General features: G+C 31.8%; 1 protein-coding gene across 3 annotated transcripts in view; it reads left to right on the forward strand.

Moving 5' to 3' along the window:
* The window catches only part of LOC129791356 (unconventional myosin-XVIIIa-like), a 96329-nt gene that overhangs the window by 16375 nt on the left and 67632 nt on the right, over window positions 1-12322 (forward strand). Inside the window, exon 1 of one of the 3 annotated variants that reach the window (XM_055829515.1) lies at window positions 4413-10706. The exons of the other annotated variants lie outside the window; for them this stretch is intronic. Coding sequence (XP_055685490.1) covers window positions 10017-10706 — 690 coding nt within the window. The 5' untranslated portion in view covers window positions 4413-10016. Of the gene's footprint in view, window positions 1-4412; window positions 10707-12322 lie in introns of those variants that run through there. 3 annotated transcript variants of the gene reach the window in all.

Below are 12322 nucleotides of genomic sequence, written 5' to 3' on the forward strand. Positions count from 1 at the left end.
TTAAGGATATTGCATTTTAATTTGTACTTTGAATTTCTTAGTTTTTCTCATATCATGATTTTTCCATTCAACTTTCAAAATGTACAAATTTATCGCATTCTAAAATTGAGTTGATGGAAAACCAGCTGGTTTTCGTGTTTTTCATTTTTTCTCACAATTTAAACGACAGCGTGTGTACAATATTAATTACTATGCACATGGCTTTTGTATTTGGAATTAAATGTCCGAAAAGTTATTATTCGTATATAGAGAATTTTGTTCAAGATGTTCCAGACACAGTGTTTTTGTTTTCTTTTAAAAGATTTGTTTGAAGATAAACTACATTTTTATCTGCCTACTTTCTGCAGAAGAAATACTGATTTGTTTGAAGATGAATTCCATTTCTGTCTGCAGATTATCTGCAAATGAAATATTGGGGTCGATTCTGTCAAAAATCTTTTCTTTTTTTATAAATTAAAAGTTGTTGTAAGATTTTGACAGTTGGTGTTTTCAAATCGCTTTTTTGTATTTCCGTTAAATGAAAAATAAATGATTTATTGTTCCAGAAAGCAGCCGGAATGATCTTTAAAGAAACCTGGAAAAGCATTTTTTTTTAAAGACAATTAACACATGGATGATCGAGGATTCTAATCTCAAAATTTTGACCTTCATTTTCTCGCAGAAAAAAAACATTTTTCCAAGTTTTCTTTCGACGATCTTTAAGTAATGAAACTTTCCTAGACATAGATGTAGAATTTATCGCGAAATATTAAATAGATTTTTATTCTGTGGCGATTGAAAAAAGTCTAATTGGCCACTTTGGCGAGCAAAATCCTCCAAGGGTTAATGAAAGGATCAAATGTCAAAATCTTGTAAGATTTTTCATAGAATACTAAAAATCTTATAACTGACAAATTGTTACCAAAGAAATGAAAAGATTTTTAACAGAATCGACCCCACTGTTTAAATAAAAATAAATAAAATTTTTTCAGCATGTCTGGAACACCTTGGAATATTCTGCACATACCACCCTCTCTTTTGAATAAAATTTTGTAAAATTCAACGGGTGGCAAACAATTTAGTGTGTAACAACAAAACATTGCTAAAGTCATAATAAATTTCCCCGTATACCCCATGTTGTACTTGCTTACACACACAAGTTATTCATAAATATAAAATTTTGCCGGCAAAATATTGCAATATATGAAGAATTTAGTTCATATTAATTGAGAGTTTGGGAAGTTTTGTGACTTGCCGTGTAGGTGGTTTTATTTCTCATTTTAACTTGATTCCATGTATCAATTATGTAGGCGAACTAGAAAATTAGAATGAATAGCACTATTTAATCTCCTTGTATTCATACGTATACATTTATGACTCGACAATTGACTTAAATATGAGGAGTTCTTGTGCATAGTTTTTTCTTTATTTTCCGCATAAATATATCTTATCTCTGTGCTGAAGTAGAATTTCCTTGTGCCACTGACTGAAGTTTAAATCGGTGGGTTTTTGTATGGATAGTTAGTGGATATGATGAATCAATTAGGATGGTGCTGTATTTTATACGTTCAGCTCGTTGTGATTTCAATGGGGGAGTGGAATAGTGTTATTAATTCATTTTAATGTTGTTTCTTGTTATATAATAACGAATAATTTTGCTATGCTGCAATTTTGTTTGAATTTTATAATTTTTTCTTTATAATAAGTCAAAGATTAAGTTCATATCTGTTCGGAAAACTTATGAAATAATATAATATTTGAACTTGGCGCGCACGCGAAGTGGTGAATTCGAGTGGTTAAAATATAGAATGTGGTGAAAAAGGGATAATTTGGCGGCAAAAATGACAGATCGGATCTAGAATTCAAGGTGTACGGATGCAAACGTGCTTGCTCCGTAATAGAGTGTAATTAATCGCGTAAAATACGTAAATTTCGCGAACAATCTATAACTTGTGGAGCTTATTCTGGCAAAAATATTTTCTTTTCTATCTATTTCGTCTTACAAGGGATTTTGTAAGATTTGGCATTCCCACAAAAATTTCTTTTTCATTCTTTTATAGTAACACATACACAAACCTCCGAAATTAGAACAGGAAAACAGATGTCGCTGTTAAAATTTAAGTTTTATCAAACGAAGTGAAACCGAAGATAGACGAAGTGAAATAAGTTTATGTAAATAAAGAAAAAGAGGTTAAAATTAAGTGAATTTATCAACACAAAACAATCGATTATTCTGGAATTTTGGTAATATTTTATGTTTCCCCGCATATTGCTATTTCTTTTTTTACAAAGTAAAATAAAAGGAAGTTTTTTTCGTTTTTATTCTAGATTTCGGTGAAAAAATTGTTATAAATTAAAATCATCTATATATACCCGGACTACTCCTAGGCAGAATGAATACAGGGGCACTCGTTTCGGATTCTGACGTCTGTTTGCGGAAATTTAAATTCTTCGAGCCAAATCCAGAGCCTCCTGAAATAAAGTTCTTTTTCATACTCTAACAATTTGATTTTAATTGTTTGGTAAATGTCCTTTAATGCATGTGAAGACACGGCATATGCCTCATGTTCATCCACTGAATCTAATAAATCATCAATTGGCAAATGGAAACGGAATTTAGATCAAATATTTTCTGCTAGGAAATATCTCTAGAAAGTAACTACGTTTATTGGCGTAAATGACGAAAAATGGTCAATTCTTTTCCACATAATTCACATTATTTTTGTGTTAAAAACAACGTAAAACAATTCTAAACACTCAGATTTATGTAGAATAATCGTCAATGTAGTCAATTGCTGCCAACAATGACGATGAATCATGTTTCTATAGACACAAAACTCGCAAAAAGATTGAAAAAGCACCTCGGCAGGTCCTTATAAAACATATGATTTTGTAAGATTTTCTTACAAGTTATAATAAAAAATTCGGCCGGAATACCAAAACCTTTTCTTTTCTATTATAGCAAAAATGTTTCTCGCGACGTGGTCTAAAAGTTGAACTGTGAAACTTTTTAGATCTTACAAATTTATAAGTTTTTTTTGTGAGAATGCCAAAAAACCTTATAACTCACGAATTGTAAGAAAAGAAAAGAAAATATTTTTGCCAGAATTAGCCCCTTGTCTTTATTTTTATAAGAATTTGTAAAGATTCGATTAAGGAATTCGAAAAAAAAAATAAAGAATATGATGAGACCAAATATCTCCTAAAAATATTTCTAAAATAAACAATTTCTAGAATCTTCAAAAATAAATCAAAAACAACAATTTTTAGTAAAAATAAGTTCCCCAAATTAGTAATAATTTCTTCTCCAATCAAGTCTAAACTAACTCTTTCCCCCACAATTTTTTTGCCATGTTTTTTTTTCGTTTCTTTCAGCACAATGCGAAATATTTGGGCATTTGTCTTACGTTTTTTTTTGTCATTGTCCAAGACATCAAATTTGTCGGTAGAAAAATTGTTTAACGATGTCATTAGAGATTTTACATTAGATAGCCGATCATTTCCACATTTAACGACTAATCAGCGATTAATAAAAAAAAAGAATTGATGGTGCAATAAAAGAATTGACCGAAAAGAGGCAATACGATGGCGTACGTAAAAAAAAGCAAAGATTTGATTTGCAAAGTTTGCGCCAAGATGAGATGGGTGTTTTATAGAGACACATCAAAAAAGTAAACTAAAGAAGTCAAGAAACCCACACAAATGATAAAGTGACTTGATCTTTGTTTGCTTGATCAGTTTGGTCAAGAGTTTAAAGTGAATTGATTGATTAATGTGGGAAATAAAGCGTTATGGGGTTAAAGAGAGAAAAAAGCAAACTACATAAATTGCTATATTGATTGTAATCAATAAAATGCTAAATATAGCAAAATGTGGTGATATTTAATTATGCTACCGTGAATTGTGTCTCATGTCTCTTGAGGGTCTTTCTGTAACGCTAAAAATGGAGTTAGAAAGGTCATTAGACTGGTCTTTTTTTATCTTTGCTATATTAGTTTTATTGTGACTCATCACAAAATTACTTTCCTTTTCCTCATGGCGTATATGCAAGGTATTTTGATATTATTACTTACATATAGCTTCTCTTTTATTTATTTTTCATCGTGCATTTATATGTATATAGTTATGTGTACACGAATTGTGTGCGAAGAAGGGAAGAAACAATTTAATTTGTCGCTCTCAATCACAGTGATGATCGTGCAATCAGTTTTGTATAGTGATGAAAATAAATATATAATAAAATATATATATGTAGGAATATATATTGCAAAAAAAAAACTTTATGGAAAAGGTAGATGAGTGAGGAAATACAAGATAGAGGGAGAGAGAGTAGAAGCATGAAAAAAAAAGAATAAAAGAGTGTTTAAATTCTGACGGGAAGAACGTGGCTTGTCTATTTCAAGAAAATGTATATTTCCAGCCAATCTCGCGATGTGGTATTGCGGATCGCTTTTGCCCCAGAGATCTCATGGGTAAATACAAAATAAACTCCATAGCTTCGATGCATTCGTGTCGCGATCAACAGTCTCAGTTCAAAGTGAACGGTGCGACAGATCAGTCGCGATCGCGCGCAAACAGTTGATCTTTCGGGGAGTTTTTGTTTGTTGCTGAGCATAAAAGCATTGAAAAAATAACATTGGAAAGAACAGTTTTTCCTATTGGAAACGATACTTCATCACCCAGCAAGCAACTTTGTGGTGTTCCCTACCAAATACAACGTTAAAATTTATAATAAGTTTCTACAACATTGTCAAACAAAACTCAATATACTTGGGCTTATTTGTTGGTGAATTGTTTCCGAATGGTGAAAAAAAGAAGTTAATAAGTGATTGCAATCAGTTTCAAAAATTTATCGTTCAGTGAAATATTTTTGATGTAATTCACCCATTGTATTTACGGATTTGTCTTTTGACTTTTGGAGTTGTTTTGGGTTGGACAGGACATTTTGAGAGATTTATCTATCGAATTAGCAAACTCACACACAGTATCGAAAAATCTCCTTCATTTCTGATTTGTTCAAAAAAATAAATAGAGTTGTGAAACATTTTATTTCATATGGCATGTCTATGTTAGATTTTGCAATTGTCACATCTGGTGAGGGAGTGAGAGAGAGACCTGTGCTGAAGCTTTTGGAGGCAAAAACGAAAAAAAAATATTAAATACATACAAAATGTTTATTTTCAATTTAAACTTAAATAAGCATAACATGGGTGACACACAAATTGCCATCTAATGCATCGATTTAATGCAATTGATTTGCCATTCCACCCGCTTTACGCGCAATGATCTTACCACATAACAATTTCAAGCTGGATGGATTTGAATAAGTATTAGATATTCTCAGAAGAGCCAATTAATTGTTTATTCATCTAGCAAAATGATCATTTCTTTCTTCTCCTTCTTCATTGTGGATGTACTTTAGCTATATATATTATATAGCACGAAATATCACTTTTATGAATACTAATTTAAATATTTGCGGTTACTATATACAATTCTCTTCAGTCGTTATCGTTCAATATTGCGTGGATATAAAGTGAGAAGAAGAGCTGATGAGTCTCTTCGTTTATTTTTTTTTCCTTCGACTAGAGCTCACATTTTATTTGTTAACACTTTAAAAATCACTCAAGAAATTGTCAAATTGAAGAGATTTTTGAAGAGATTCTGCAAAAAATGTTGAAGGAGAAGAAAAAAAATTCATTTGAAATTTATACATTTTTTGAGATAGACATTTTGTGTAAAAGTTTATTTATGCGGCTTGTTGGTTTTCTTTGTGAAATGACAAGGGCTCTGGAGACCACGCACAACCAATCCCATCTCACCCAAGTTCTCTACGAGATCAATTTCACTAAAAATTTGCATTTTTGTAGTGCAATATTATGCTGCGAGAGTTGTTGTGTAAAATGTGTGTGATGTGTGTACGGATATTGCATATTATTTACAAAATACAATATTTGGTTAAAAAATATACATTATGCACAGGGTTAACCGCTGATTTTGTCGTTTTTGAGAATTATTTTTAATGGTTTAATCATTTTATTTTTTATATAAAAGAATTTTTATGAGATTCTAGAAGAATGAATCTATTATTTTCTTTTAAAAAAAGAAGCATTTTGAGATATGACAAACGAAATAATTTTATTACCAAAAGATGTTTATTCATTTTGATGCGCTAAAAGAAACAATCATAGATCCGAAAGGTTCAAAAGCTTCATAAAACGTTAAAGAAATTTTCCATTTTCCACAAGAATCATCCGAAAATACTCGAGCTTTAAATTCAAAAACCACGCCTCCTTTGTATTTAGTTCCGTATTTTAGTACATGAAGCATATGCTTTGTAATCATGTAAGACTACAGATTATCTAAATTAGGCGGGAGAGAGGCGAAGATTAAAGCATATGCTTCATTAATTCAATAATGATTTATTAATTAATTTAACGCATGGTAAGAAATTCTTGAACTGTATAGTTATCGTTATCATCCATTCAAGCGATTGCGCATATGCTTTATGCATAAAAATAACCAAAGTAAGATACAATTAGGGGCGTGGTTTAAGTATTTTTGAGCTATAGTTAATCTGAAAATACTGAAAAAAAATTGTTGCTTGGATTTTCTTGAATTGTTTTATGATATTCTGGCAACATTTTCTGTGGCTTTGATTATGTATCTTTTATTGATGCTACGCGAGTCTCAAAATGAATAAACTCATTTGAAAATCATGTAACAAATCCAAAATTCGCTGGAAATTGAAAAAACCCAAACTATTCCTAAAGAATTCTTTTCTAAGAACTCCTTTTGATTTTATGAGACATAAATTACTGTGAATAACCCTATGTTTGCAGACTTTTCTGTCTGAAAAAAAAACTGTGCGTGGTAGACTTTAAATGTTTAAAGCTTAAATGATTATTAGCTAATAAGACACACACACCTTCGAGATTTTAATGACCTCTTAATATTTAACATAAATTTCCAAGCACATATACTGAACAGTTTTTTTTGGGAGAAGAAAGAGATGAAGAGAGTGTGAAAAAGGGCTTTACCTAATTCCTAAATCGCGCGGCTCAATGGCTTAAAAAGCCACCAAGAGAATTTATTATGGTTAATTGATCACTTGCCGTGTGTGGAATAGAGTGCAAAATATACATAATAAAGAGAATTATGAGAAGATTGAAAGATCGTCTTGAGAAAGATTTTTATGAGGACACTTGCATCAATTTCCCATTCATCCTACACACGAAGCATAATACATAACAAACACACATAGACATTTTATTGCCTCATTTCATCCTATGCAATTACTCATTGATCTCTGACAAAGTAATTGAGAAAATAACTCCTAACATAACTGTCTAAAGACGTGCACGTAATGAAGCGTCAAAATTTTCGCACAAAATTGTTTGTTTGGTGGATTTAGACGAACCTACCTATATAAGAAAAAAATTGGCTTTTGTTATTCAAGTTGTTTTGGTGCTGAAACGACGAACCATATTTTGCGAAATTGAATACATAAAATTTATACTCCAAATAAATTCGAAGTATTGAGTGAGAGAAAAAGGCGATTCAGTGGAAGTTTTTCTTTTAAAAAAGTACATGCTAAAAAAACACATGTTCTGCGACACACTTTAACCAAGGTTAGATTGCTTGTGTTGTCTTATACAGAGAAAAAAAAAAAAGAAAAACATCCACACTCTGGAGATGCACGAGAGGAGGATCTTATAACATAAAAAATGGCATATTAATTTTTACCATCTCTTGCTTCTTCTTTTTCCTTTTTAATTGTTCATGCAAATTGCACATTGGAGGTGTGTGAGAGTGTGGCTTTTGAGAATGAGAATTCACAGCATATAATAAGGTGGTTCTGTGTGGCATTCAAAAGTGGAGTTAAAGAGAGAGAAAAATTGATAAAAGATGGCAAAATTAGATTTTTGCGACAGGTTTCTTACACTCAAAAAAATCATTTTGCTTTTTTGTGTATTCTTTTTGGGATTCTCATTCATTAAAAGAACTTAAGAAACTTCAACAGGGGCGTAATCAGAGAGGGTTTTTTGGTATCTAAAAAATCTCTAAAAGTTCAGAAAGTTCAGGTAATTCTTGAAAGGGTCAAATGAAAATATTTTCCTATTTATAAATGACATTAAAATAATTTAGAAAGAGAATTTTCAAAAAAAAAATAGAAATATCAGAATAAACTAAATGTTAAATCTTATATGGAAATGTCAAAAGTCGGAAAAGTTACGTTTAAGATTTAAAAAAAGAACGTCAAAAGTAAAGAAGTGTCAGACGTTAAAAGTAATGTTATAGATTAGAGAATTGTCAAACAAACGTCTAACGTTTGTCAAATGTCAAAGAGCAACATCAATCATTTCAAACGTCAAATTTTAAAAATTATTAAATGTTGGAAAATAAAGTCTCAAACGTTAAAAAAGATCGTTCCTGGGCTTTAAGAATATTTCAGAAAGAAGATTTCTAGACTTAGCTGCTTTCACAGTTTAGTCCTAAATACATAGGTAGGTAGGTAGATCGTAAAGAGCTCAACACTTCAAATTCACAAAGTTATGAAATTTCTTGAATGTCTTTCTTCTGTTTTTAATTGCATACAAAATATTCGAGAAACGTTTAATTTTTCAATTTCATTTCATCGATAAATTGCATTCTTTTCGGTTTAAAAAACAAGGAGAAGACTAAAAAATATACATATTTGTCATTTCTTTTCTTTTTCATTTCTGCTTGTCTTTCTTAACTTTTTTTATTTTTGCATTTCAAAGTGATAAATATACCTACCAAACGCCAAAAAAATGCAATTCCCAAAAGCACCGTCGTAAATTTTTATTGTTTTTCGTAACTAATGGCAATATTATGTGCAATATTTTTGGTACAATAATTGATTAATCGTTTTTGCTTTATCTAAATTAGTTTTGAGAGAAGGAAAAAGATGCGAAAATTTTGGACTTTCTCGTGCCATTATGTGTTTATGTGGATTTTTTTGTTTGAAATAAATTAATCATTTGAGACTTTGTAATTTTAGGTGAATGTGTGTCTAATTGAATATGAAAGATCACTCATAGGGTACCTATTTGTATAATAAACATAAAGTACCTCTTTTGGGTTGAGAGAGGTTGATCACACTTTATAAAATTTACAATATAACAAAGTATAAAATATTTATGAAATGCAAATTCACAGTAATACTGAATGGTAGAAAGTCTACTTAATGTGTAAATCATAAACATTACACTTTTGTGCTTTAAGGAAAAAGTCAGTGTTAAAGAATTTATTAATATCAGAGTGGAAGTGACATGAGTTGCAAAGTCTGTATGAAAATGTCTGTTTGGAGATACATTTCTCATAAAATTTTAGGGGGAGGGTGGGTGAAAATGTAGATATGCTGTGGTGTGAAGGAGATCTTATTTAAGTTAGTTGTGTATGGTAAATGGGAGAACCTGTGGTGCTGCATAATATTTTGAAAATGCAATATTAAAATACTTGTGTGAAATTTTATGTCAACCACTTGTTGGTTGTGATTAGTTTAAGAGTGTTGCTTTTATAGAGTAAAAAGTCATCCACTTCTTTCACCATCTCCAACAAACTCAAAGGCAAATTCAACACCATTCAGGTGTTCAAGTTGTCAACCCACAGAACACGCTGTATATTACTTACTATACTCTCCCACCCGCGCATTATCATTGAATTGATGAAGGAATTTTTGTGTAACATACCTTGCATATAATTCTCTTTTACATCTCCCAAAGAGACTTTTTTTTTTCTTATTCACCTTACACTGAACCACACAAAATGCGGTATTTCGATATTGTGTGTGCGTGTGCATAAAGTGCGCGAGATCATTTCGCAAGAAGAATGTTTTTTTTTATGCAATATCTCTTAAAAGTGAGAAAATTTTTCAATTAAACCACCTGACGCATCTGATGGAAAGAGAAGACTGTTGCTTTGTCGGAAGGATTGGAAGAAGAAATTAGTTATATTTCTCATCAATGAACCGTGTGTGGTGAAGGTGTGTGTACAAGGATTAAGTGGTTGCAATGGCAGTACATCATGTGCAAAAATCATTTGAACAGTCCCTTCGTTCATCGTCACCCTATTCCAGCCTCTTGCCACCAAATATTCTCAAACCGGAAATCCACAAAGGATGCACCGGCAAAGCACATGCATGTGGAACGTTGAAAATGATGCGGAATGGTGTGGCGAAAGGGAAATTTGTCAATGGGCAGGGAAATAGGAAGAATAGCCTAAGTTCAGAGACTGTGAGTGACAGTGGCTCAGAGATATCGTCACAGAATTCCTTCAATGGAACAAATGGGACCCGCCGGCGGAATGATAGTGTCTCGGGGACGAAGGTAGAAGCGGCTAGAAGTCGTTTGTACAGTGATGGTGACAAGGAGGATTGTGACAAAGTGGATTGCACACCATCGACTTTCAATCGCCTCCAACACAGTCAGAGCTTTCGGGTGACATCGTCGCGCAATGGAAGTATAAAGCCCCCGTGGCAGAATGTGTATGGAAAGCAATCCTCACCAACAATCCCATCGCTCCTTACCCAACCACGACAGAATGGCGGCGTGGTACGGAGTTGTAGTTTCAACAGTCGATACCGAAGCTCCTTCCGGCGACGCAACGATACCGTCCAATGGGCACAGGCATGGGAAAAATCATTCACTCAACGGGGAGATGGTGGAGTTTACAAAACCCTGGACAAAATCAAATTAAATCAGGTACATTGCAGTGTCTCATGGCAATCTTACTTCCAGTTTCTCATATACATACTTAACTATTTATATCGTATTGTGATCTCCTTTATTACCTCATTAGCATGATATTATGTGAAACATTATGTTCTTCCAAGAGCACAAAACGATATAAATATAAAATGCGGAGAAAAGAATTACTCAACAAGTTGTATTGAGATCAATAATGTTCCAGGAACTCAACAATTTTGCTGTTAATTCAATTTTCAGTGAGTCGAGAAAGAAAATATGACTCTGAACACTTCATTAAAGCACGTGCGTGGGGTCTTTCCTTACTTCTCTTTTTTTTCTTTTCCTTTTATGTCATTCACTTTCATTGACTTATGTGGATAGAGCGATGATTAGTAGTCAATAATTACTTTATTTTACTGTTTTTCCATCTGATTTAATTTTAAGCCTTTTAGGCTTATTTGTATTTTGTACTGTACACTGTAAAATTAAATAGTGGAAAAAAGGAGTTTATTCATACTGTTGCTCATTTTTATGATCATCAAAAATAATAAAGGTATTAAAAGATAACTTCTAAGTCATTCTTTTAAATCTACTTTTAACGTTTTATATTATTTCTACCTTTTAATCTTTTATAAAATAGATTTCCTTAAATCACTGATACATAGAGCATATGCGTCAATGCTTCAATAGAAGATCTCTTTGTAATTTTTCATAAACGAGCTTTTATTCTTTTATTTCCTTAAAAAAAAATAGATGTATAAAAATGCTTTATGCGTAAAAACTACTTAAATCTTATAAAGAGGTTGTGGAAAATAGAAAATCTGTTTGGATTCTCCTTCTACTATTTTTTTTTTCCCAAATTCTCTAAATTTTCTGTATCATTTTTGAGTCTTTTATTATCATAAGAGCATCGAAATGAATAACTTCCGTTAGCCAGAGAATAACTAAAAATTCCATAAAGGTAAAACTTTCCTATGAGACATTTTTTGGTCCTTGACGAAGGGCTAATAGAATACTCATTAAGCTTGAGAAACTTTTCTATTTTATTACCGGATCATCAATGCATTTTATATTGCGTAATAAATTTTTATTGTGAATTTTTGAGTTCATCAAAAATTCTATCCACATGCCTCTTGGTGTTTAGCTGAAAGAATAGATCAGCTGGATTTGTCAATGGATTTGGGAAATGGAAACAGTTAGTGAAATACTTATAAAGCTTTTATGTATATATGTAGTTAAGAAAATATCTACCTATCTATGTAATGTTGCATGCAACTCAATAGGCTGGGGATTTTCCAATCAAACACACCACCATATTTACCCACTGCTGGGCGACAAATTTAATTAAAATATACAACATTAATGCTGAAAACGATCACGTGTGTTGCGATTGATCTACAAAGAACCGAAGACATGCGGGAATGTCTCATCATCCGTTTTCGATGCGTTCACCGCGTAAATTATGCAAATACGATGGATATATCTGGGAGCAATAATGCATTAATGACTTTTAATTATGAAATGTGCCGTATAAAATGAAAAATCACGTTGATAATCATGGATAAAGTTGAATTATATACTCTTACCACACATTGCTCGATGGAAGGGAAATTTTAGCTGTGTTTCTTTCA

The sequence above is a fragment of the Lutzomyia longipalpis genome, chromosome 1 (assembly GCF_024334085.1).
Source record: "Lutzomyia longipalpis isolate SR_M1_2022 chromosome 1, ASM2433408v1".
Taxonomy (NCBI): Eukaryota; Metazoa; Arthropoda; class Insecta; order Diptera; family Psychodidae; genus Lutzomyia; species Lutzomyia longipalpis.